The sequence below is a fragment of the Haliotis asinina genome, chromosome 15 (assembly GCF_037392515.1).
Source record: "Haliotis asinina isolate JCU_RB_2024 chromosome 15, JCU_Hal_asi_v2, whole genome shotgun sequence".
Lineage (NCBI taxonomy): Eukaryota > Metazoa > Mollusca > Gastropoda > Lepetellida > Haliotidae > Haliotis > Haliotis asinina.
Genome location: NC_090294.1, coordinates 929238 through 955779, shown reverse-complemented (window position 1 = coordinate 955779; position 26542 = coordinate 929238). Strand labels below are relative to the sequence as shown.

At 43.4% G+C, this 26542-nt stretch overlaps 1 protein-coding gene across 1 annotated transcript; it reads left to right on the top strand.

Moving 5' to 3' along the window:
• Nucleotides 1-125: 125 nt before the first annotated feature.
• On the top strand, nt 126-26360 carry LOC137266452 (sialin-like). Its single transcript, XM_067801951.1, has 10 exons — nt 126-716; nt 10361-10587; nt 11288-11521; nt 11994-12081; nt 13969-14064; nt 14740-14873; nt 17689-17838; nt 21848-21980; nt 22430-22671; nt 23512-26360. Exons 1-10 carry the CDS (start codon nt 662-664, stop codon nt 23725-23727), a joined length of 1575 nt encoding a protein of 524 aa, XP_067658052.1. The 5' UTR covers nt 126-661; the 3' UTR covers nt 23728-26360.
• Nucleotides 26361-26542: the final 182 nt, after the last annotated feature.

Here is a 26542-nt window from a genome sequence, read left to right as displayed (position 1 = left end):
GATTGTCCGTATTACTCCAAAAGCAAAGGCGAATCTCAATACACAACATGCTCATCACCAAACCCGAAGGCTTGTGCAGTGCTTTGTGCTGATTGGTTGAAAATCAAGTGGGCGGAGCATAATCTGTGCACCATGTCGAACTCAACAGGATTTACTATTGCATCATCATATTGCCTTCGCTAGCCCTTTTTTCCTGACAGAGTGACGCCTGTTTAGGTGAAGTGTTTACAAGATCACTCCGTTTTAGAAGAGACGGACATTTCAACTGGAGCTCTGATAACAAAATCAAGGGATTAAACGGCTCGACTCAGATCGAACCAGCTGTCTCCTCTCATGCAAAGCTTGACACAATAACATTGCACACGTGGCTTTCAACAGGGAATATCAAACATCTTGCTATTGTGACGGATGTTGGCGTAGGAACGACGACATGGCTCAACGGCTATTTTCTCATGGCGTTTTGTGATGGTTCAGAGAGCCGCTTTGAGTTCAGCGCACGGTCAGAAGGCTATTTGAGAAGTGATCGGGGCACCCAGGCTTTGTGCGCGCTAAACATTGGCCTACATACCTCGGTTCCCTCGCGACAAGCAATTTCCGTTTCCTCAGAAACGAAGTAAAACGATTGTGGGTCAGTGTTATACACTGAGCACAAGAGATCGATATGGCCAAAGGAAACGTTGACTTCACACCAGAAGGAGATGTTGACAAATCCAAAGGTAAGGACACATCTAGACCTAGACAGTGCTGAAATTTCCTGTGCCAGGAACTCCCAGTCTTGACCCGAATATTTATCACGTGCCCATTACGATCCATTCTTTTTAAATTTTATGTGAAATAGTTTTACTTGAATTTCAGTTTTTGCTTTAAATGTGGTAATTCGGATTTGTTTTACATTATGTAAGTTTCAGTAATCGTCACAATGAGGAAAATGTTCATGCATTTCAATTAACATATGTAGGAGGTACTACGTACATCTATGTCTACTGCAACTTACGAGTATTTGATAGCGGTAAATTCAACATTATCTCCAAAACCCACGAATCACTAGTACACCTGCTTTGGATGTGGATGTCCGTGTGGATCACGTGGTTACTGCTAGGCCCTCGGGCATGTCGATTCAGTCACGGGTCATTTGATTCTGTGATATGTCTTAGTATAAAGCTCAGATCTAAGTACAGGAACACGTGTTTTTACTGACTCGACCAGTTCTTTCTGTCTTTCATTTGTGGGAAGGGTTCCTGGCAGGCAACGTCTAAACCTTTCAATGTCAGTGTGTCTAGATAGCAGCACAAGACATGTTTTATCTATTATCTGTACTAGGAAACCTGGAGACGTGTTCATAAGCCAGAGTTACATAGTACAGTGCACCTAATTAGATCAGAACATCGGGAATGATAACTAACAGTTTACTGTCCCAGGGATTGGTGAACATGTGGTCTAAATGTACATTATTAATCCAGTAATTATATTAGAGCCAATAATGTAACAGCTACTTACGTGCGTTTGATGTTACAGTATAGTTACATAATTATGGCTGTGTGCCTTAAAATAACATGTACCATGAAATTATGGATAATCATTAATCATGAAAAGCACCTTTTCTTTGTGAACAACACGTTGTCCTCGTGTTTTGGAGTGTGACGCTCTCCAGTCCTTATCGGATGTTGTTGATCATAACAGAAGATCGAGGCCGACATCTGTCGCGGGAATCATTCTAAAGGACCCCACCTGTACGGCTGTTCAGGGGCGGGTACAGCTTTTTGAGAAATGGGTGGGGTGGGGGTAGGGTGTCACCGTATTGATAAAGGGGGTGCAAAGTTCATTTTCACGAGATTTTCAATGGTCATTTAATAAATCTTCTGGACAAAACGTTTAACGAATTGAGATTGTAAACCTATCAGACTACAGCCTACCAGGGAACCCACATAGGAACCGAACGGACGGGAAATGGCAGTGTGTGATGATTGCATATGGAAACCTGCAAATTTCGTGCAGGCGTGTTTCATGGTGGGCACATGTACATTGTGATGAAATTCGCTATTTATTATGGTAAGTGTGAGTGTCAACAGAGACCATATAATCTATTATATGGTCTCTGGTGTCAACGTTAAAGAACATACTGACATTTCTGTTCGGATACTGTCTTGATGTCAAGTAGAGAGTGTTTCTGTCCCGACAGAGGCGGCTGTATTCAACGTTTGAATATTTGTTACTACCACCAAGATCTGCACCTACCAAAGAAAGTTTTCTCACTGTGCAGAACAACCCAGAAAAGTCCACATTCATCGTGGCAATATCACAAACATGCTACCTCGCTACTGAAACAATAAAACCGGAAAAGAAAGACTATGAAACTACAACATTTTGCCCATTTGCAACATTTTGCACAGTAGAAACTGAAAAACACTGAATGGATACGGCGGGTCTAATGAATTCGTTGTCAAAACTTCAGCTGTTCCTATCGTTGCTGGTTTGTGGCCCGCGGGTTTCCCAGTATCGAAGGGGAACAATGTATTAAACCAAACACGTATGTACGTCTTTTATTTAACTATCTTTTCATGTGTTCTTTACTTCCGAACCGTGGACCTGCCGTTGGTGACAGTCACACTGTCACAGGCATGATCAAACACGTTTTGATTCAAACTCGTAAGAGAGATTTGGTCTTTGAACTACATGTGCATGTCTATTATGCCCCACCGTACAGAATGCGCAACAATACTGTCCCCGCCACTGCGGACTCTGTTGGTAGGATATCCCAAGTGTGTGATGCCCGCGTGGTAAAAGCTTTGTGTTACAAGCTTGCAGTAGTGTAGGAAACGTTTGTGTTGACAGACCGTAGTATTGAATATAACTGTCGTCTGTAAAGCACAGACCTTCGTGTTATTGCGAGGCTTAAGGATTTTTTTACACTATAAATATTTTCAGATGACTCAGACTATTGACACCCGATAGATATATTGTACTATGAAGCGTTTCAAGTTGAGGTCATCTCAATTAGGAGATAAACATCATGTGTTGGCCAATTTCCGGGTGTTATTGAGTATTTGAAGCACGGGAATGCATTTGGAACCGACGGCGTCAAATGCATTCCCGTGCTTCAAATACTCAATAACACCCGGAAATTGGCCAACACATGATGTTTATCGACATTGTAAACACAAAAGTAAACCAAAGGGGTTTTAGTGTCTGCACTCGTTTACATCGAATACGGACACAGCAGTGAAGTGTCATCAGCTGGCCGTTTCAGCTGGTTCCCATGGTAGCGTCTGGAGTTGCTCATTTGTGACGTCATTCTAACTTTACGTCACAATATGATTTGAATGACGTCACCACTGTTGATGACACAACAAAACAATTGTTTACGTGTCAATACGCCGTGAATAGTCTTTCAGTTTCCGGGAATCTAATACCATTTAATCATGTTTTCAACCAATCAGATTACAGAACACAGTAACTTTTGGTTTACAATAATGTTTTAAATCTTTAATCCTCGCAATGACACGAGGGCCTCCCCCCCCCCCCCCCCCCCCCCGTGAATGCTGTACGATATGAACAATTATTTATATGCATACACCAATAACTGTTTATAAGCATGGAAACTGGACATGCATTTTAAAGTTTAAGGTTTAAATCCACAGTAAGTTGTCAACCGTATATTACTGCAAGTTGCTCATTTATAATGCGAGATTGTTCGCTGCTCGTGTAGAACTTTTCTCCGACCCAACACACGGCTGACTGACGCTATGGTACAATATGGCGAATATTCAAATTTGATACAAAAGATAGTTCGATGATTACTGGAGTGAGTGAGTGAGTTTAGTTTTACGCGCACTCAACAATATTACAGCTGTAAGGCGGCGGTCTGTAAATAATCGTGTCTGGACCAGACAATCCAGTGATCAACAACATGAGCATCGATCTGCGCAACTGCGATAACCGATGACATATGTCAACCAAGTCAGCGAGCCTGACCACCCGATCCCGTTAGTCGCGAAGCATAGTCACCTTTCATGGCATGCATGGGTTACTGAAGGCCTATTCTATCCCGGGACCTTCACGGGTTACTGAAGGCCTATTCTATCCCGGGACCTTCACGGGTTACTGAAGGCCTATTCTATCCCGGGACCTTCATGGGTTACTGAAGGCCTATTCTACCCCGGGACCTTCACGGGTTACTGAAGGCCTATTCTATCCCGGGACCTTCACGGGTTACTGAAGGCCTATTCTACCCCGGGACCTTCATGGGTTACTGAAGGCCTATTCTATCCCGGGACCTTCACGGGTTACTGAAGGCCTATTCTATCCCGGGACCTTCACGGGTTACTGAAGGCCTATTCTACCCCGGGACCTTCATGGGTTACTGAAGGCCTATTCTATCCCGGGACCTTCATGGGTTACTGAAGGCCTATTCTATCCCGGGACCTTCACGGGTTACTGAAGGCCTATTCTACCCCGGGACCTTCATGGGTTACTGAAGGCCTATTCTATCCCGGGACCTTCACGGGTTACTGAAGGCCTATTCTATCCCGGGACCTTCACGGGTTACTGAAGGCCTATTCTATCCCGGGACCTTCATGGGTTACTGAAGGCCTATTCTACCCCGGGACCTTCACGGGTTACTGAAGGCCTATTCTATCCCGGGACCTTCACGGGTTACTGAAGGCCTATTCTACCCCGGGACCTTCATGGGTTACTGAAGGCCTATTCTATCCCGGGACCTTCACGGGTTACTGAAGGCCTATTCTATCCCGGGACCTTCATGGGTTACTGAAGGCCTATTCTATCCCGGGACCTTCACGGGTTATGATTACTGTAAATGTTGGTGAATTTTGTTTTTCGTTACCTTAAACTTTGCTCTGTTTATGCATCTTCACGGAAACGCAGTCGAAGCTAGACATTGTTGTACATGCTCATGGGCTTGTATTATGACGGAATGGAAATGCACACAGTTGTCTTCTGTTGAGCACCATGAATTTAAGGGACAATGTGGCCTATACAAAAACAGACACTGACACCTACTTCTAAACAAACCTGCTCACTTCCTGCTATTAAATATTCCCTGCACCGCTCATGCGGTGTGCTTTTTCAGAATACAGAAAAGTTCAGTCCAGCCGTTGTTGCATGCTGAACGTGACGCATGTTGTAACGGCGTTTCCAGAACAACGTTGTTGCATTACAGTGGTCAACAGTTTCTCCAATCCAGGCATTCGGGGATAAGATATGTAGAATGGCGCCTTTGCCAGGACCAGAACCAGTGGACAATGTTGCAGGTTCCCCAGGTATCTAAGTGTCGGGTGTCTCATCGCCTTCACCGGCATCAGTCCCAGTGATTGTCACGCCTGATGTTGACATTGTTAATTAAGGTGTACTTGTAATGGTTTGTCGCTGACTAGACGAATGATCTAATGATATGCTTTTGCTTTGAATAACATAACCCTTCCGACACTCCGAATGAACGTTTCCCTGTCCTCACTATACTTTCACGACCAGCACCATGTGTAATAGACTGATCAATGAAATATTCATCGTATTATCCATTTAATGTAGATAAAGAGTATTCGGTATAATTAAACATCCAGAGACAGGTGCGTTGACCAGCGTGCTGAGATTAAACCGACTTTTTCGAACTATTTCCCGTCAAAACGTCCCCAAAGGGTGTGACATCTAATCGCCACGACATAAAATACTAAAACCTGTACTTAATTGAGAAAGAACTCTCAGTTACATAAGGTATGTATCGTTGTACCGCTTCCCAGGAGGCACTGTGGATTCAAACCCGAATCAGTCGAATACAACCTGCTAATCCCTCCTACAGGCAATACCTGTACGAGGGGTGGTAACCAAGTGGCCAAAGCGTTCGCTTGTCACGCCGAAGACCCGAGTTCGATTCCCACACATTGTATGAAACCCATTTATGGTGTTATCATTATTGCATTTATATCACTAAAGGCGGCGTAAAACTAAACTCACTCATCTGTACATGGAGAACAAGGCTATGAAAATGTGTAGAATGTTTGTTAACAGTTCAAGGTAAGGTTGTTTTTAGCGAGCATCCGTTTGATGTTTAATTTGGGGTTGCGGTTGAGGTTGTTGTGTTACCCATGGTATTACCGGCGCAGCACGAACAAGTGCTTAGTACTCATGGAGCCGACAGTAGTCTGAAGCGCTGTAGCATACTTGTATCGGCGTCAGTGTTTGAACACTGTTTTGTGGTGAGTCACTTTGTCAGGTCCAGGTCAGTGTATTAAACTGTTACATCGGCGTCACACAAATGTAACATGGCCGACATCTAGGTGTAGATTAGAAGGAAGTATTACTTCATCGGTTCACGTGGGTGGTTCGACTAGCTGAGAGAGCTAGCCCGTGTTTGTGTCGTTTTGGCAGTTATAATAGTATACGTGTTTTCCGACAAATTTGGTGTTGTTATGGAAACCATGGCTACCCGGCTGTGCAGAGGTACAGGTATCAGCTGACGACCTTGACATTCAATTCAGATCGTATCAAGAATAAACATACCACGTGTTAACACAGTATAACAAAGTAACTTCAACGTTGTCCTTGAAGAGTACAGATGTGTCTATATGTGGCTTCAACTTGCTGTTTATGCAGGTTCTATCACGCTGGTGTGCGCACTTACATTTCAGTTACCACCCAACACGTCTTGTGCTGTTACTTTGTGACGTTAACCCAGTGCTGTAATCTGTATTTAACCCCTTGGAGATATCTGTACCCAAGCGGGCTAGTCGGAGGTCCGGGGGCACTTCTGTTTTAGAAGTCGTGCTGGAGTCCACTGAACTGTGCGACTGGAAGACTCTCTCTCTCTCTCTCTCTCTCTCTCTCTCTCATACACACACACACACACTCACACACTCGCATCTCGTCACAAATGGACGCGTTACTGCGATCATGATGAAAACCGAATCTCGATTGTGGGCTTCCTACCTTTCCACAGTTGTGGCTATTTGTGAGAACAGAACATTGCATGTTTTTTCATTTCGGCGTTAGTTGCCAGTATTGGAAAAAACATTTTATGTCATTGAAACTGGCGTGTCACTGAAACATTGCTGAGCAGAATTGGCAACATCAATTTGTTTAAATGTGAATGTAAATCTAAGAAATAATTTGGGTCTCATATTCATTCTATTTTTGATAAGCCAGTCAAAACAATACATAATTTTAATCAAAGGATTAGGTGTTTCCGTACTGTATAGTCACAGCGTTGTTGGGTAGCAGCGTGTACTGGTGATTGAATATCTGTGGCTATCTCTGTACCAATACTCAATAAGCCTGCATCCATGTTTATCATTACGCAACGGAAACCCAAACCGCTTTATAATGGAGGTTATGTGAACATCTTGATAAATGTACATACTATTTTTGTAGATATTTTCGATTGTTTGCCATACATGTATATGTATCAGCTCACATCCCCATGCCCTGTCAGTCTGTAACATGAGTAAGTGTACTGTTACAGGGTGTTACAGGGCTAACATAATGCCGAATAAAAATGCAATGTAACCTGCATCTACATCCAGAAGTAACTACGATTTTATATGTACATGGTGGTATTTGATACGGTTTGTACAGTGCTGCTCAGTGCTGACAGATCCAGTAATTATACCTCGAGCTGGTGACAACTGAGGGAACACAATGGAACTTGATGTTATTTAATGCAACATATGCCTAATAAAGCAATGTATAGCTTATCTATAGGTTGCTTGATGAGTTTCGTTAGGGTCGATGCCCGTAACAAGTGTACGTGTATCTAAAATATCCGACAAGTTAAGACGAATCGAAAGAACATTTTTCGTTACACGACGTCATGCGGGGACTAGTGGTACATGGACTAGTGGTACATGGAGTAGTACATGGACTAGTGATACATGGAGTAGTACATGGAGTAGTGGTACATGGAGTAGTACATGGACTAGTGATACATGGAGTAGTACATGGACTAGTGATACATGGACTAGTACATGGAGTAGTAGTACATAGAGTAGTGATACATAGAGTAGTGATACATGGAGTAGCACATGGACTAGTGATACATGGAGTAGTACATAGATTAGTGATACATGGAGTAGTGGTACATGGACTAGTGATACATGGAGTAGTGGTACATGGACTAGTGATACATGGAGTAGTGGTACATGGACTAGTGATACATGGAGTAGTAGTACATGGACTAGTGATACATGGAGTAGTACATAGAGTAGTGATACATGGACTAGTGGTACATGGACTAGTGATACATGGAGTAGTGGTACATGGAGTAGTACATGGACTAGTGATACATGGACTAGTGTTACATGGACTAGTGATGCATGGAGTAGTAGTACATAGAGTAGTGATACATGGAATAGTACATGGACTAGTGATACATGGAGTAGTACATGGACTAGTGATACATGGACTAGTGATACATGGAGTAGTGGTACATGGACTAGTGGTACATGGACTAGTAAATGGAGTAGTACATGGACTAGTGATACATGGACTAGTGGTACATGGACTAGTGGTACATGGAGTAGTGGTACATGGACTAGTGATACATGGAGTAGTACATATAGTAGTGATACATGGAGTAGTGGTACATGGACTAGTGATACATAGAGTAGTGGTACATGGACTGGTGGTTCATGGACTAGTGGTACATGGACTAGTGATACATGGAGTAGTGGTACATGGAGTAGTACATGGACTAGTGATACATGGATTAGTGGTACATGGACCAGTGATACATGGACTAGTGGTACATGGACTAGTGATACATGGACTAGTGGTACATGGACTAGTGGTACATGGAGTAGTGGTACATGGAGTAGTGATACATGGAGTAGTACATGGAGTAGTGATACATGGAGTAGTACATATAGTAGTGATACATGGAGTAGTGGTACATGGACTAGTGATACATAGAGTAGTGGTACATGGACTGGTGGTTCATGGACTAGTGGTACATGGACTAGTGATACATGGAGTAGTGGTACATGGAGTAGTACATGGACTAGTGATACATGGATTAGTGGTACATGGACCAGTGATACATGGACTAGTGGTACATGGACTAGTGATACATGGACTAGTGGTACATGGACTAGTGGTACATGGAGTAGTGGTACATGGAGTAGTGATACATGGAGTAGTACATGGAGTAGTGATGCATGGAGTAGTACATGGAGTAGTGATACATGGACTAGTGGTACATGGACTAGTGATACATGGAGTAGTGGTACATGGACTAGTGATACATGGAGTAGTACATGGAGTAGTGATGCATGGAGTAGTACATGAAGTAGTAGTACATGGAGTAGTGATACATGGAGTAGTACATGGACTAGTGATACATGGAGTAGTGGTACATGGACTAGTGATACATGGAGTAGTACATGGACTAGTGATACATGGACTAGTGGTACATGGAGTAGTGGTACATGGACTAGTGATACATGGAGTAGTACATGGACTGGTGATACATGGAGTAGTGGTACCTGGACTAGTGGTACATGGAGTAGTACATGGACTAGTGATACATGGACTAGTGATACATGGACTAGTGATACATGGACTAGTGGTACATGGACTAGTGATACATGGAGTAGTACATGGACTAGTGATACAGGGACTAGTGGTACATGGAGTAGTACATGGACTAGTGATACATGGACTAGTGGTACATGGACTAGTGGTACATGGACTAGTGATACATGGAGTAGTGGTACATGGACTAGTGATACATGGGGTAGTGGTACATGGACTAGTGATACATAGAGTAGTGGTACATGGACTAGTGATACATGGAGTAGTACATGGACTAGTGATACATGGACTAGTGGTACATGGACTAGTGATACATGGAGTGGTACATGGACTAGTGATACATGGACTAGTGGTACATGGACTAGTGGTACATGGACTAGTGATACATGGACTAGTGGTACATGGACTAGTGGTACATGGACTAGTGGTACATGGACTAGTGATACATGGACTAGTAATACATGGAGTAGTGGTACATGGACTAGTGATACATGGAGTAGTGGTACATGGACTAGTGATACATGGACTAGTGGTACATGGACTAGTAATAGAGTGTTCATATGCCTCACTTTGAGAGCACAGCGTTCCACATTAACGTGATCATGACTTATCTAGATTGTAGAACGTATGCAAGGTTGATTTTCAGGTTCAAGCTATCGCGTATCAAAGTTTGGGGGTAGGTGTATACCCCGTCAAATAAATGGTAAAAGTTAGGGAGTGAGTTATATTTTCTGGAAAAGCTAGGTATCTACGCGTAGATAGAAACACACTATAGTTTTCAATCAAATGACTTAATTATTGATTCTGTTCTTTTTCACAGTTCCGTTCCTAACTTCGTCGCGAGTGGGACTAGCTGTATTGGGATTCTTCGGCTTCATCAATGTCTATGCCCTCCGCGTCAACCTCAGTGTCAGCATCGTCTGCATGGTCAACCAGACATGGGTGAAGGAAAGCTTGAATCACGAAGCCAACGACAGCGTGTCGGTGTCAGAGTGCGCGTCTTTCTCACCTGTAGGCCTCAACGTCACGGAGTCGACGGCCCAGCGGGTTGGTAATGCTGACGTTACGTAATGTAAAGGGTCGTTTCAAAAATAGATGCGGTCACCGACGGTAAGGAGCTCACGACTCGTGTCAAGTGACTGAGCAGAGTATAAGGCAGACACAGATCCGAAATCCCGATTCTTCATAGTTGATAGGGGAAGTGACGTTGGTAGGAAAGGATGTGATACAATTGCGGTATGCAAAATCGTGTAGCAGGTAGCTTCTGTTCAAACTATAGTATTTCCTCTGCCAGGACAAAGGTTTTATGTAGAGTATTTTGGTTGGGTTTTGCTAGACTGAACGAAGTATGACTGAACTCAGGCTTGGGAGAAGTTGCTCAGTGGTGATTATAGACTACGGAGGGAACACAGAATACGACATACGCTCGTCGTGGTAGTGCTGTAACGGGTGATGTGTTATAAGGAGGCGGTATTACCTGTGTGTGGTGTGTTATAAGGAGGAGGTATTATCAGTGTGTAATGGTATAGTTTACCTGAATCATTTGGTCATGGACAGATTGCCCTTAATCTTTGGTTCCTCACTTCGTCCATCTGCTTGCTCGTGGCCTGAAATCGCAATACAACGATAGGTTCTGATATAGCCGCTAAACCATAAGGTAGTTTACAATGACATGACTACCACTCTCACGCTACTCCAAGTCGGGTGCACCCTGCGTACTATTGGCGTTACGTATGTTCTCTTTCAGGATGGCAAGTTGTTGTGGGACAAACCCATCCAGGGTCTGGTGCTGGGGTCCTATTTCTGGGGGTACCTTGTCTCCCAGATACCTGCAGGATGGCTGGCTACTAGGTTCGGGGGAAAGCGTGTGTACGGCTGGTCAGTGTTTGTGTGCAGCATCCTCACCTTCCTCACCCCCATCGTAGCCAGCACCAACTACATCGCTGTCATGTCACTCAGGATCCTGCTAGGTCTTGCCTCGGTAAGTCGTGACAAACATTCGACTTCGTCCTGGAAATGGCATCTGTGACCTCACACTCCGTCACTGACAGCACTCGGATGTTACCAAGTGCCACTTTCTGTAAGGTTATCTCTGGTGACATCTAATCAGCGTCTCTGTATGATTACTTAGAAACAAGGCCTCCCTATCACAAAACACTGAGGTGATTTAAGTCTCACAAAGGTAATCTTAGTGCAATGTTAAAGAATGGGAGTTGAGGTTACCCTAGGAAGAGGTTGCTTCGTGAAATGAGCCCGTGGATATCATAATGGCCCCGTTTGCCATGAATCTTCCCGGTCAAAATTACAAACCATCAATGTTCGTTGTATGTACCTCATAGGGTATTCGTATGTGAAGGGATTGTCGTCATGCATAACATCTTGATAAGGCTTATTTTAAAATTGGAATGTTTGACTGAAGTAGTTTTCACGTTAGTCCCTTTTTCCCGTTGCAGGGTGCAGCATTCCCAGCCATGCACACGTTCTGGGGGCACTGGGCCCCTCCCTTAGAGAGGAGCAAGCTAACAGCGTTCACATATGCAGGTGAGGTTCCTGTCACATGAGCACAGGTTCACCTGTTCCTGGGTCGGTTATGTGTGGAGGGGTTTACAGAGGGACTTCTACGGATCTACTGTAGACCAGGGAGGCACTTCATTTTAACATGCATGAATCTAATAGCTTGTTGATGGATTAATACGTCATAAGGGTAACATACGACTGAGTGACCAGTTTCGAGATGACTTGTCTCATTTATTTATACAGTAAAGTGCCATTATAATACTTTGTACTATAGGCCTGAGGACTCTTGAGTACTGGATTAAAGAGCGTTCTTTATGATCTCCAGAATTATATTTTGATATTCATTCAACGTGGGGGTTATAGAAACTGGTTCCGTCCGTCCGTCCGCAAACTTTGCCCGAAGCAGATCTCCTAAACAATTAAATTTGTGATAGCTTAACCCTTGATGTGCCTTTTGTGGGGTTACAACAGTGTGTGAAAATTATTTTTGTGGTTTCTAGGAAAACAAGTTTGTCTTTAAAGTGGATGTTTGTGCTCTTTTCCAGAGAAGTTTAAGACCGTTCACTATATGTTTACCAAACCTGGCATATTGATAGGTCTGGTGGTGTAGTGGTGCCTTTTGGCAGGTTTGGATTTCTGAATAAAAATTATTTGCGTTTCCAAGGCATCAAGTTCGACCCCGACTGAATTTTGTGTTAGTGTTCTTACAATACTCTCTTTCCACTCTGCCACATGCACTCACTGACATACTGTAATCACCTAGTAAACATGAAGAATATGCCGTTGCTGGGTATATTGATGACTTTGTCTTCTTGGTACTTTGAAAACGACTTCCATAAAAGGCACCTGTTAAAACACACCTGTAAGTGAACCACTAGTACAGTCCGTTTGAGTCCGACCCATGAATTGCAAACTTTATCACTGTACAAAACTGCCACTTAAATATGCATAGTACACATGTTTATCGTTTATTAATACCCAAAAGCTTTCTGATATATGAACATTTTCCCGACTCCACCAAAAAGGTGCAAACTATCATCACTGAAAAAGTTATCTGTCGCGGCGGGGTGAAACCACAGAAACGGAACAGCCAGTCATGGCCGGGGACATCTCAAAATCTATTCCACGTCTGTTGTAGTGTCATAGTCCCTACTTAAAAGTCGAATTTTGTTATTATTAAGGATACCCGAAAGAGTGTAAGAGTTTCCTGAATGTGTACTTTGATATTCTGAGGTTGCATTCTTGATTCAAATGCATAAGATTTTCAGCGACATGTATTTGTGTTCAGAACAGTGCTTGTTGATAGACTGCCTTACAAGGTTCTTTTGAAAGTTGTCCAAATGTTTTAATTTGTGTGATTTTGACACGACCCCTACCTGCTTCGCATCACCCTCACAACGTTTGTGTTCCAGAACATTTGTCAGTACCCTTGCTGATACTCCTAAATCTTTTGATGCCAGCTTATAGAATTTGTTAATGGCATAAAATGGTTTACCCCTTTCGGCTTCAGCACGGAAAAATATCTTACACTTTAATCAGCAATTGTTTCACGTCAGCATTCAACTTCATTTTCCGTCAGCCATGAGTATGCCGCTCACGACTAGATAGTGGCTGTTCCGTTTATGCGGTTACACCCCGCCGCGGCATATAACAATATTTGCGGTTTCAATGATGATAGTTTCTTAAACAACTATTTGGGTGGAGCCCGGAAAATGTTCAAACATCATAAAGCTTTTGGGTATTAATAAAGAATGAACATGTGAACTATTTATATTTATGTGGCAGTTTTGTACAATGGTAAAGTTTGCAATTCATCGGTCCCTTTCTGACTCAGACGGACTGTAAGTGGTCATTGCTATATTTGACCACTTTTGTATATACATTGACCTTACTGTGATCTCTCACTTCCAGGTGCGCAAGTTGGCAACGTGGTGACATTCCCCCTCGCTGGCTTCCTGTGTAAATATGGCTTTGCAGGGGGATGGCCTTCCATATTTTATGTTCTGGGTAAGTTATTACCCCAGTGTAAATCTATAATATCTGAGACTGACAGTGGGCAATTCTGTGTAGTCGCTCTTGAAGTGTCTTGTGGTTGTTTGAAGATTACCTTATGTCTGTTAGTACATTATCCAATATCCACTCGGGGAAGTTGGTTTGACAGTCAAGGGTGTATGTTGGTTTCCTTTTTGTATACATGTACATGGTACTCCGTCCTTGACTCCGAGCTTGACGTGCATGGTGGGGATGGAGGACGAGACTGATTGATAATAGTACTTCGAACAGCCCATCTGTAGAAAGAGGAGCATTCTAGTAACCTCTGGGTGGTCTAGACGACAAGCAAATCTATAGCGAGAGTGACGGTCGGGTACAATAAACCCTCTGTGGCGATTTACTTGATGGAGTGAGTGATGTTATAGGCAGCTATATTCTAGTCAAGAGCACCGGTGTTACCCGTTTCTTACGCCATTTAGGCATTTAACATAACCCCGTGAAAGGTTTCCCCAATCAGACATTTACCATAACCAACCCGAAAGCTTCATCATGCTACATCCTTCATCAACACTACCTCCTCGAAGATTCTATCATACTGACATTTGATTTACCATAGCAAAGGCGAAGGTATCTTATTATAGAGTTTTGTAGCGCCTTTTACCAATATTACAATCAATGGTAACACTGCAGGTGCCCTGTCCTTGGTGTGGTTCATATTGTGGATGCTCCTTGTGAGCGACACCCCCGCCCAGCATAAGCGGATATCGGAGAACGAGAGACGCTACATTGAGTTCACCCTTCGTCATAGCGCCACGCCTCACAAGGTGAGGATGTTCTCATAGTATTTACAGAACGGTTGTGTATTTAATATCTGTGACTGTGTACCGGCCATCATGAAATCTGAGTCAGTTGCTCTCCATCGAACCTGTCCCAACTTAACTTAAAGCAACATCTCATATTGCCAAGACAACACCTGTACACACTTATCTTAAGGCAACATCTCACATTGCCAAGACAACACCTGTCCACACTTATCTTAAAGCAACATCTCACATTGCCAAGACAACACCTGTCCACACTTATCTTAAAGCAACATCTCACATTGCCAAGACAACACCTGTCCACACTTATCTTAAGGCAACATCTCACATTGCCAAGACAACACCTGTCCACACTTATCTTAAAGCAACATCTCACATTGCCAAGACAACACCTGTCCACACTTATCTTAAAGCAACATCTCACATTGCCAAGACAACACCTGTCCACACTTATCTTAAAGCAACATCTCACATTGCCAAGACAACACCTGTCCCCACTTATCTTAAAGCAACATCTCACATTGCCAAGACAACACCTGTCCACACTTATCTTAAGGCAACATCTCACATTGCCAAGACAACACCTGTCCACACTTATCTTAAAGCAACATCTCACATTGCCAAGACAACACCTGTCCACACTTATCTTAAGGCAACATCTCACATTGCCAAGACAACACCTGTCCACACTTATCTTAAAGCAACATCTCACATTGCCAAGACAACACCTGTCCCCACTTATCTTAAAGCAACATCTCACATTGCCAAGACAACACCTGTCCACACTTATCTTAAAGCAACATCTCACATTGCCAAGACAACACCTGTCCCCACTTATCTTAAAGCAACATCTCACATTGCCAAGACAACACCTGTCCACACTTATCTTAAAGCAACATCTCACATTGCCAAGACAACACCTGTCCACACTTATCTTAAGGCAACATCTCACATTGCCAAGACAACACCTGTCCACACTTATCTTAGAGCAACATCTCACATTGCCAAGACAACACCTGTCCACACTTATCTTAAGGCAACATCTCACATTGCCAAGACAACACCTGTCCACACTTATCTTAAAGCAACATCTCACATTGCCAAGACAACACCTGTCCACACTTATCTTAAAGCAACATCTCACATTGCCAAGACAACACCTGTCCACACTTATCTTAAAGCAACATCTCACATTGCCAAGACAACACCTGTCCCCACTTATCTTAAAGCAACATCTCACATTGCCAAGACAACACCTGTCCACACTTATCTTAGAGCAACATCTCACATTGCCAAGACAACACCTGTCCACACTTATCTTAAAGCAACATCTCACATTGCCAAGACAACACCTGTCCACACTTATCTTAAGGCAACATCTCACATTGCCAAGACAACACCTGTCCACACTTATCTTAAAGCAACATCTCACATTGCCAAGACAACACCTGTCCCCACTTATCTTAAAGCAACATCTCACATTGCCAAGACAACACCTGTCCACACTTATCTTAAAGCAACATCTCACATTGCCAAGACAACACCTGTCCCCACTTATCTTAAAGCAACATCTCACATTGCCAAGACAACACCTGTCCACACTTATCTTAAAGCAACATCTCACATTGCCAAGACAACACCTGTCCACACTTATCTTAAGGCAACATCTCACATTGCCAAGACAACAATGTTCACACTTATCTTAGAGCAACATCTCACATTGCCAAGACAACACCTGTCCACACTTATCTTAAGGCAACATCTCACATTGCCAAGACAACACCTGTCCACACTTATCTTAAAGCAACATCTCACATTGCCAAGACAACACCTGTCCACACTTATCTTAAAGCAACATCTCACATTGCCAAGACAACACCTGTCCACACTTATCTTAAAGCAACATCTCACATTGCCAAGACAACACCTGTCCCCACTTATCTTAAAGCAACATCTCACATTGCCAAGACAACACCTGTCCACACTTATCTTAAAGCAACATCTCACATTGCCAAGACAACACCTGTCCCCACTTATCTTAAAGCAACATCTCACATTGCCAAGACAACACCTGTCCCCACTTATCTTAAAGCAACATCTCACATTGCCAAGACAACACCTGTCCACACTTATCTTAAGGCAACATCTCACATTGCCAAGACAACACCTGTCCACACTTATCTTAAGGCAACATCTCACATTGCCAAGACAACACCTGTCCACACTTATCTTAAAGCAACATCTCACATTGCCAAGACAACACCTGTCCACACTTATCTTAAGGCAACATCTCACATTGCCAAGACAACACCTGTCCACACTTATCTTAAGGCAACATCTCACATTGCCAAGACAACACCTGTCCACACTTATCTTAAGGCAACATCTCACATTGCCAAGACAACACCTGTCCACACTTATCTTAAGGCAACATCTCACATTGCCAAGGCAACACCTGTCCACACTTATCTTTAGGCAACATCTCACATTGCCAAGACAACACCTGTCCCCACTTATCTTAAGGCAACATCTCACATTGCCAAGACAACACCTGTCCACACTTATCTTAGAGCAACATCTCACATTGCCAAGACAACACCTGTCCACACTTATCTTAAGGCAACATCTCACATTGCCAAGACAACACCTGTCCACACTTATCTTAAAGCAACATCTCACATTGCCAAGACAACACCTGTCCACACTTATCTTAGAGCAACATCTCACATTACCAAGACAACACCTGTCCTCACATACCTTAAACCAGAATCTAACTGATCGGACCTTGTTTTGTTTATTGGGTTTTTTGTCTTTTCAGAAGATAAATGTTCCCTGGAAGAGCATAGCCATATCACTACCATCCTACGCCATCATCGTGAGCAACATCACCTCCGACTGGGGAGCCTACACCCTCCTCACAAACATCCCCACGTACATGAGTGAGGTGCTCAAGTTCGACATTGCATCTGTGAGTGGAAATAATTGCATGCTTCTTGAGTGTGTGTGTGTGTGTGTGTGTGCGTGCGTGCGTGCGTGCGTGCGTGCGTGCGTGCGTGCGAGCGTGCATATGAATTCGAGTATATTCGTCGCGAAATAACCTCCAACAACACCAGTTCACCTTTCCATAACCTGCCTCTCGGCCATTTGTACTCCAGAGTTCCGTCTAAGCGCAAACCGGCTAAAAGAAACTCGTGCGTAATGAATAAGGTGTATTTATCATCCCAAACTGTGGTCCACAAACGATATCTCCTAGGAGATGCACCACGCATCAGTGATCACAGAATGAACAACTACAAAGCCTCAAAAATATCAACCTGCAACGTCGACGTGTTTTCCATGTCTAGCCGTCAATATAAAATGTTGTTTGGGATAACTACCAGCTCTACAGGTGACCTGCTGTTGTTATTGTGATTGAAATTACTGTGTACATTCTTCTATTACAGTCGTTTTTTGTCTCTTCTCCAATAATACAGGCATGTTTATACAGACAGTTGCATCTCTATTGCCCGGAACAGATGTGACGGGTCTTTTTGTCACTGCTTTACAATCCCTGAAAATAACATAAAAGTGGGCTTGTGGAACCAGATGTTTGTAATGACATGTTGTTCACTACATTCTACACTGCAGCAGACTTGCTATAACACCGACTATATGTATTGATGACTAACATCATCAGCGCTGAAAATAATTTAGCGTTGATTGACGGTTTGCTGTTACAGCATTCGTGTCACAGAAGCTTTTCTGTCTTGACTGTGCAGATGTGTGTCTAGATAACAAGGAGTTGATGGGGTAGGCAAGTGGTTAAAGCCTTCGCTTGTCACCCTGAAGATCAGGTTTGATATCCCACATGGGCACAACGTGCGAAGGTCATATGGTGTCCCCACCTGTGATATTGCTAAACCCGACTCACCCAGTTCACAAGATGCATTACTTCAGTCTGGCCTGACAACAGTATGCAGCTAAAGAAGCTATCTGCGACGCGCGGTCACAATATGTAGCCGTTTTCTACCTTGGTGAAGATTACACATTGTACCTTAACTTATACAATATGCCTAATTACTCCTGTTATCATACATAAGCTCACAAAGTGGACAGGGATTACTGTAAGACAGGTTTGCTTGGACTTGAACTCCATTCTGTGGTGACAGCCGGGAACAGTTCATGTGCTTCAATCCAGAAATGTTCATAGATCAGCTGCGACAGCAGATGTCTCAAGGAACGCAATGTCTTCCTGTTCTTAGAAAACTAAATCCTCTTTCAACCTGGCTCAATCTGAATCTGTCAGTGACTAATAAAAACAAAGAAACTTATTTAGGACTGCAGCCATGTGTTCCGTGGGTGTGTGCCGATTGTCTCACCTCGCTTTTATCCGTAACTTACAGGATCATAAATATGTAAGTGACGTGGCTGGGTGCAGATCAAAAGACAACAGTCACAGACTTGCAGTGGGCATGTCCTTTTAATTACCCTATTTCAGGGCGTGTTGGGAGTTTTATATAGCCTCCCTTCAAGGTACAAGAAATCAAAAACATAATGAAAATGCATTCGCTGGACATAACAGATGCCCTTTAGAGAAGCCATTTTAGTAGTGACCCAAATCCGTAATATAGCTCGAAATATTTTTATGTACATATGATCGAGGGACTGTTTTGTTATACACATAAGGTGGGGAATACAGGTGATGGTCTTCAAGAGACAAATTCTCCTCCGTCGCCGTCGCCGCCGCCACATTGTGCTTGATCTGAAACACTTTAAACAGGCTTTTAAGCAAAATCATAATGCAAATTATTGTTTTTACCTGTCTGTTGTCAACGGGCAGGTTAGACACACTGTCGCTGCACTCACTGCCCGACAAGGACGCTCCACTATTGTTATAGCTATACTGAATGTTGCATCAGAGTGATGACTTAATCCTCACGCAAACCTGTTGTTCAACTCCAGCAGACTGATAAAACATTTAGTGCACCAAATGGTGCGTCATGTAATATGTCCTGCCTTTGAAGGGTTGTTTTTTCCCCAAGTAGCTACCAATGTCGATAGCATTTGCACCCATGACTCTTCAAAAACGTTTCAATAAGATACACCTGTCAGTCAAACTGGGTGAGTGACATCTGTCTGAAAATATGACATAACCAAGGGCTGCTGTCAAAGTTTATTACTGTTGGTTGCATCATCCTTGCAAGAGGCCAGCTGAAGCCCACTAGTGTTCAGCATTGAAAAACGCTGCTGCCACACTTCAGCTGTTGTGCATTCAGTGGGCGCCTTCCAGTGCACAAGGACGCGACAGTGAATAAAGCCAGCTGTCGGCGTCACATTGCGGAATATGTTGTTAGCTTCTGCAATATTCCAGTCGTAACTCAGCAGGGATGGCAGTAAAGTTGAACACACTTTATGTTTTTGACTGACATTCAGTTCTAGAATGAAAGGTATTTTTTAATTTGAATATATATCTGCACATTAGGAGTCCACTACGAACAGAGCCCGAAGCAATGCTTACTTGCTCGTTGATACTTTTCAAATTCCTTCTCCTAGGGCTTGAAGTAGATGAGCTATATATCTGAGAGAAGATCGAACCCGAGCGAGTACCCTGCCTTCTGTGCCATCAGTCAGTCTCCAGTATTCAAAGTAACAGGACATTTGGTCCTGTAAGTTTCAGATGTCTGTCTGACCCACTGCAAAGTCACAGGACCCACAGAATAAAGTTAAACAAACATTTCAGATTCAACATTTCTTATAACTTGCATTGAAATTATTAGCATTATATGATAACAAACATAAGATTTCTACACAGCAAACAAGTGTCACATGCCTCAAATAACTACTTCACACAAAGTCATTGTGATATATTCAGTCAGACACTGGGACTGGTGGGTTGATGATTTCTATCTGACCAGTGTCGAATCTGCCAGATTTGTCAGAGGGTCAGATGCTATTCGTGAACACTGAGTCTCCCCATGTTATTCGTCTTGAGACACCGTGCGAAGGTAGAGGTGAACTTGACTAATAGTATAGTATTTATCAAGTAACTTCCTAGGGACGCCAGAATTAACGTATCCTTGTCGCGGAGATTGTCGAATAGGTGGCACGTACTGGCTTGATGAGTCGGATAATTACGGAGATGACACAACTTATTGGATGATCAACTTCTCCATTTTAACAATGTTCTATACCAGCAACTACCAGAATGACAAACACATCATGGATTATTACTGGTGCTTCTGTGTTGCTCATAATACCAATCACCCGATTGTCTGGTCCATTTTTTATTTTGTATGAAAACGTTGCTGAGTTAGACAACCTAAATATAGGTAGAGAGGTAGATGCTGGTCATGATATTGTGTTGCTCCAGTGTGGGCCAACTGCCCCTAGTCTTTGATCATATATAAGCCACGTTTACCGTTAGATGATGTTTCTGTACATCATAGCCGAGGCCCTCCCACTGACGCTGCTGCCACTGACACTAACTCGCTGGTTGCTTGGATAGTCAAGTGACCGCTTGTCCCACGATGGTACAGTACGTGAAGTCCATTTCTGGTGTCCAAATCTTAAACGGTGAGAGATTTGAAACGGCATAAAATCATAAGCGCTCACCTCGAAGATCACTCTTAACATTCAGGTAGTATCTAATGCGCCTGTTTCACTTGAAGTGGTTTGACAATGTTGTAACTTAAATACTGGTGGACCGGGACGGGGTGATAGTGAGTGAGGTTGATTTTACGCCGCAAATTTCCAGCAATATCACCGCGAGAGGCACCAGAAATGTACACATTGTACCCATGTGGGGAATCGGAACTCTGGTCTTCGTCGTGAAGAGTGAACCTTTAACCACTTGGCTGGCCCACCGCCCCGATAGTGAGTGAATGAGTTGGACATTAATTCGGTTTATTCCATAAGTCGGCAGGGAATCGAACCTGGGTCTTTCAAGAATTACTGTAGACTTGTTCTTAGCGAATATTGACAGGTGTTGCTTGTTGCAGAACGGTCTGTACTCCGCTCTCCCCTATATTGTATTCTGGGCGATGATCAACGTGGCGGGCTGGATGGCGGACTTCGTGAGAAGACGGAGCATCTTCACAACCACCAACACCAGGAAGATCTTTGACTCTTTCGGTGAGTGGTTTCAGTGTCTCTTTCACAACCCCAACGCTAGGAATGTCGCTTCTCAACGAGAGGACATTCAACCTAGTAATCCTAAACTCCTAACTCACCTGTCCTAGATGTTTCACAAGTGAAGGTATACGTGGCTTTCACCTTCTTGTCAGAGGCGATTAACAGCACCGAGCGATCAGGCTCGCTGACTTGCTTAACACGTCAACGTACGTCAGTGCCTAGCTCGATGCTCATGATGTTGATCACTCGATTGTCAGGTCAAGACTCGATTTGTTTAAAGACCGCCCCCTATCGATGGAATATTGTTGATTGCAGCGTAGAACAACTTACAAAAACATTGTTCATGGAAGTTGCTGGAAGTTACGTATATTACATGATGTCACATGGTATTGCACGGTATCACATGGTATTACATGGTATTAACATGGTGTCTCTCCCCTGCTAAACAGGTAAGTTGGTCCCTGCAGCAATGTTGGTCGGCCTGGGGTATGTCGACTGTTCCCAGCGGCCGTTGGCCATCACCCTGCTGGTTCTGGGTGTCTCCCTCACCGGCTTCCAGTTCTCCGGCTTCATCGTCAACCACGTCGACATCGCCCCCGCATACGCCGGCATCTTGTTCGGCATCTCCAACTCCATAGCAGCCGTCACGGGATTCATCTCACCTGTCGTCGTTGGAGTCATTACATCTGAGGTACGTGACTTCTTCTTGTTGCAGTATATAGCATAGCATGGGACATTTATATTGCGCACATATCCATGCACTAGTGCATGCTCAAGGCGCTGGTATTTTCCCCTCGGTCACTGGATGTCAGTCTCAACAGCACATCGTATTTCAATCCCAACTCCCTGGGGAGTATACAACTCTTGCTGCCAGTAGGTGCACCGAGTTTATTGTGTCTCTCTCATCCGAACGAGTTACCCAATTCACAGCTGGGTGGACAGGGACACGTAGTCACAGTACTTTGTCCAAGTTTACTGCACGTTGCTGTACCCGCAACTAGGTGTATGCACGTATTTATGTGGCCACCATCTGGTAATACACCTACTGATACGTGAGTTCATTTAAGTACACAGGGTTGTGTACTGTACACTAGGGGCTGTGACAACACTGAAAGAGTTTGCACACAAATTTGACTGCAAGGTTTTTACACCCGGTCACAGGTGGGCTCGATCCTGAAGCTCGCTGGATCACTAGCCAGGCGCCTTAGACAGTTCGCCCACTATGCAATATAACCATTGCAGGTTCCCGTTGTTGTTGTTGTTGTTGTTTGTATTGGTAATGATGGAGATAATCCAGCCATACATCAAAGGATGACATCTGTGTATGTGTCTGTTAGTGGAATGGTAGATATAGTTACCGTTGAACTTGTATGGGGGCCTTTCAATATGTCATATAGGGCGGATCATGGCTCATGTTGTCACTCACTGATTTTCCATATCCAGATTGTACCATGGTTGAGCTTGAGTATTCCACCTGCATTGTTCAACAATAGTCACTATTTCATCCTGACTTACATGTTTCTCGCTGCAGAGTCAGACACGGGCAGAGTGGCAAGTTGTATTCTACATCGCAGCAGCCATATACGCGTTCGGCGCCATCTTCTATATCCTGTTTGCATCCGGGGAACTACAGCCGTGGGCCCGAGAAGAGAGCGAAGAGGGGGAGAAGATGGGACAGGAGATGGAGACCAGAGGGGCTGGTAAAGATGGAGAGACTGATGGCATGTTAGCCGACAACAAATATTGATAATGGAAAAGTTTAGGCAATATCACATTTTATAAGAACAGTGTTCTCCTCTCGATGGGGCATTTGTCAGTACATGTACAGATTGTACTTAATTTAACTGTCCATTGGGAACTGAAACACTCAGCACATCAAGTTGGAAACTACAGTCCAGCGTTATATACGTTGGAGTGGGGCGAGGGCTAGCATTATAGGCATGTCTGGTTAGAGGTGGCGGTGATTAGTAAGCTATATGTCCTCTCATTTTGTTCCCACCAAGGTGATTAGAATGATTGAAAAGTGCCTAAGTGACTTCATATTTTCAATATTTCATGGAAACGAATTCGACCTTTATAGGAGACGGTATTATCTCTGTCACACTCCGTGTCAAAGTAACATGCTTGGTTTTGTAAGACGAGTACTCGTCTTAATAACCACATGTCATCTCACTTTCTGGTGGTAATTGCCTGTGTGAATGAATACTTAGTCATTTGTCAATATGAGTATCATCCAGTGTCACGTGACAGGACAGACATTTCACAGACTGCCAGATTCAATCACAGGTGAAGCCTTCCCCCCCAGTGTGGTTGTTATACCACAGATATGTTCATCTAGGTTGCCGAATGACTTGGAGAAATGACCTGCCTGTATGGACTTAGTGCTGAATTAAATATCCTGTATGAAAACAAAGACATGGGTCCAGATGTATACTGACACGAGGCTGCACAGACATGGAGACTTTTCAAGACTGTCTCTGTTGATGTAAAGTAGATAAAATAGTATGCCATTCGTGACATGATATTTGCGTAATTATCTTAATTAGATGCAGTAATCATTATTAATGTATTCAATTTAGAGTCGGTATTTTCAACATAGGTATTATGTTTCACCGAGACAACGTTTCGGTTCCAGATACACATCTGGGCTTAGATAGTCGTAAGTTAATGTTAATGTATGTCACTTAAAACTATATTAGCGCTAAGGCAGCTTCGAAAATCAAGGCCCTGCAATGTAAATAATCAGGTCTGGAACTGACAGTCGAATGATCAACAGCATGAGCATCAATCTTTGCAAATGAGATACAATATATGTGTCAACTAAGTGAGCGAGTCTGACCACCGATCATGTTAGTCCTCTCTTACGACAAGCACCATGTATTGTAAACTCATTTAATCACTGTGAGATACGACGCGACATCAATGTAAGAGTTTTGTGGTCGTCGTTGTTGCTTAGCGATTCGCTATGGATAGTAGTGCTGCTTTACTGTGAGTAGTCGTCGTTGTTGTTGACGCCGCACTCAGTAGAATCCCTGCAATATGCGGGTGGTCTGTAAATGGTGTAATCTGTCCAAGACAGTCCGTTGCTTGACACATGACGTATGGATTTACGTAACTTGGACTCTAGCTGAGTTCGTCAGAATAATCATCCCCTCACTCCCATGTTGTTACGAGCATCCGTGCTGCTAATTCCTCGATCTTCACTTAGTAGTGACATTGTTTCTCGCCATCCACACATCAAATTCATACATTTACATATGTCTTGTTTTGTTGACTGCAGTATTTTCAACAAGCCAGAATACATATGTCTATGACTAACTGACAGTCACTTTGTACTCGACTATCACGAAAATGCGCCTAGTCCGTTAGTACTGTCACGAAATGAGCACAGTCCGTGCGTACTGTCGGGAAATGAATATAGTCCGTTAGTACTGTCGGGAAATATGCCCAGCCCGATAGTACTGTCGAGAAATATGATTAGCCCGTTAGTATTGTTATAAAATGCACCTTGTCATTTAGTACTGTCGGGAAATGCGCTTTGTCAGTTAGGACTGTCACTCAATAAGCACAGTCCGTTAGTACTGTTGGGAAATGCGCTTTGTCCCATAGCACTGCCACGAAATGCGCCTAGTCCGTTAGCACTGCCAACGAAATGAGCCTAGTCCGTTAATATTGTAACGAAATGGGCCTTGTCCGTTAATAATGTAACGAAATGAGCCTTTTTGTGTTAGTACTGTAACGAAATGAGCACAATCTGTTAGTACTGTCATGAAATGAGCCCGTTAGCCATCGCCTTTCTACTGGGAATCGCGTTATCTGGATTTATGTTGCTCGTGAGCAAAGGTATTTGGGTCATGTAATATTCCACGTATATGGGAGGGAATGGGATTCACACATTGATCGACTGAGATTCAAACTGGAATCGATTTCAAACAAGGACTTTCACGACAAGTCCAAACTGCCGCCCAGTGTGGAGTGTGAACGGAGATGAGTGTTAAGTGTTTGTATGGAGGATTATCTCGGGAGTTAATACTTAGTGGTACTTCTCACCTGCACTGCATAGTGGATAGGGTAGCCCAAAGGGTAGTGCGTAGATCAGTCTCATTAGACCAAAGTTCGATCCCTTCGTCATTCCACCCATCTCTCAAGACTAGGGTGAGTGATGAAACTGCTCTTTCAGATATATTTTCCAGTGGAGACTCCAGACGTGGTACTGACGTGTAACACACACTACATGGTTGTGGGGAGAATCCCCAAGTTATTCTTCGAAGATAATGATGAGAAGATAAAAGTCCTGTTAAATTGTGATGGTTGGTGGTCTGTAGTGTATGTTGTGCTCTAAATGCAGATAAGAATTCAATAAACCGTATTTTGTGTACACCTAATTGTCTGTTTCCTTACAAGGACATGTACATACTTCTCACGCCTCTGGGATTCTCTAGTCCAGTCGGCGTTCCATACCAGAAACACAGTAGAAACAGTGTCATGCAGAAAGTGGTGGGATTGGACATTCTCATTGCAGATGCTTGTACCTTTGTTAGGTTGGGTCCCACATTTGTAGA

Coding starts and splice junctions, on each gene's coding strand:
- LOC137266452 (XM_067801951.1), top strand. CDS start 662: ATGGCCAAAGGAAACGTTGACTTCACACCAGAAGGAGATGTTGACAAA. Junction 12,082..13,968: donor AACAGCGTTCACATATGCAG/GTGAGGTTCCTG, acceptor TCTCACTTCCAG/GTGCGCAAGTTGGCAACGTG. Junction 17,839..21,847: donor TCAAGTTCGACATTGCATCT/GTGAGTGGAAAT, acceptor TGCTTGTTGCAG/AACGGTCTGTACTCCGCTCT.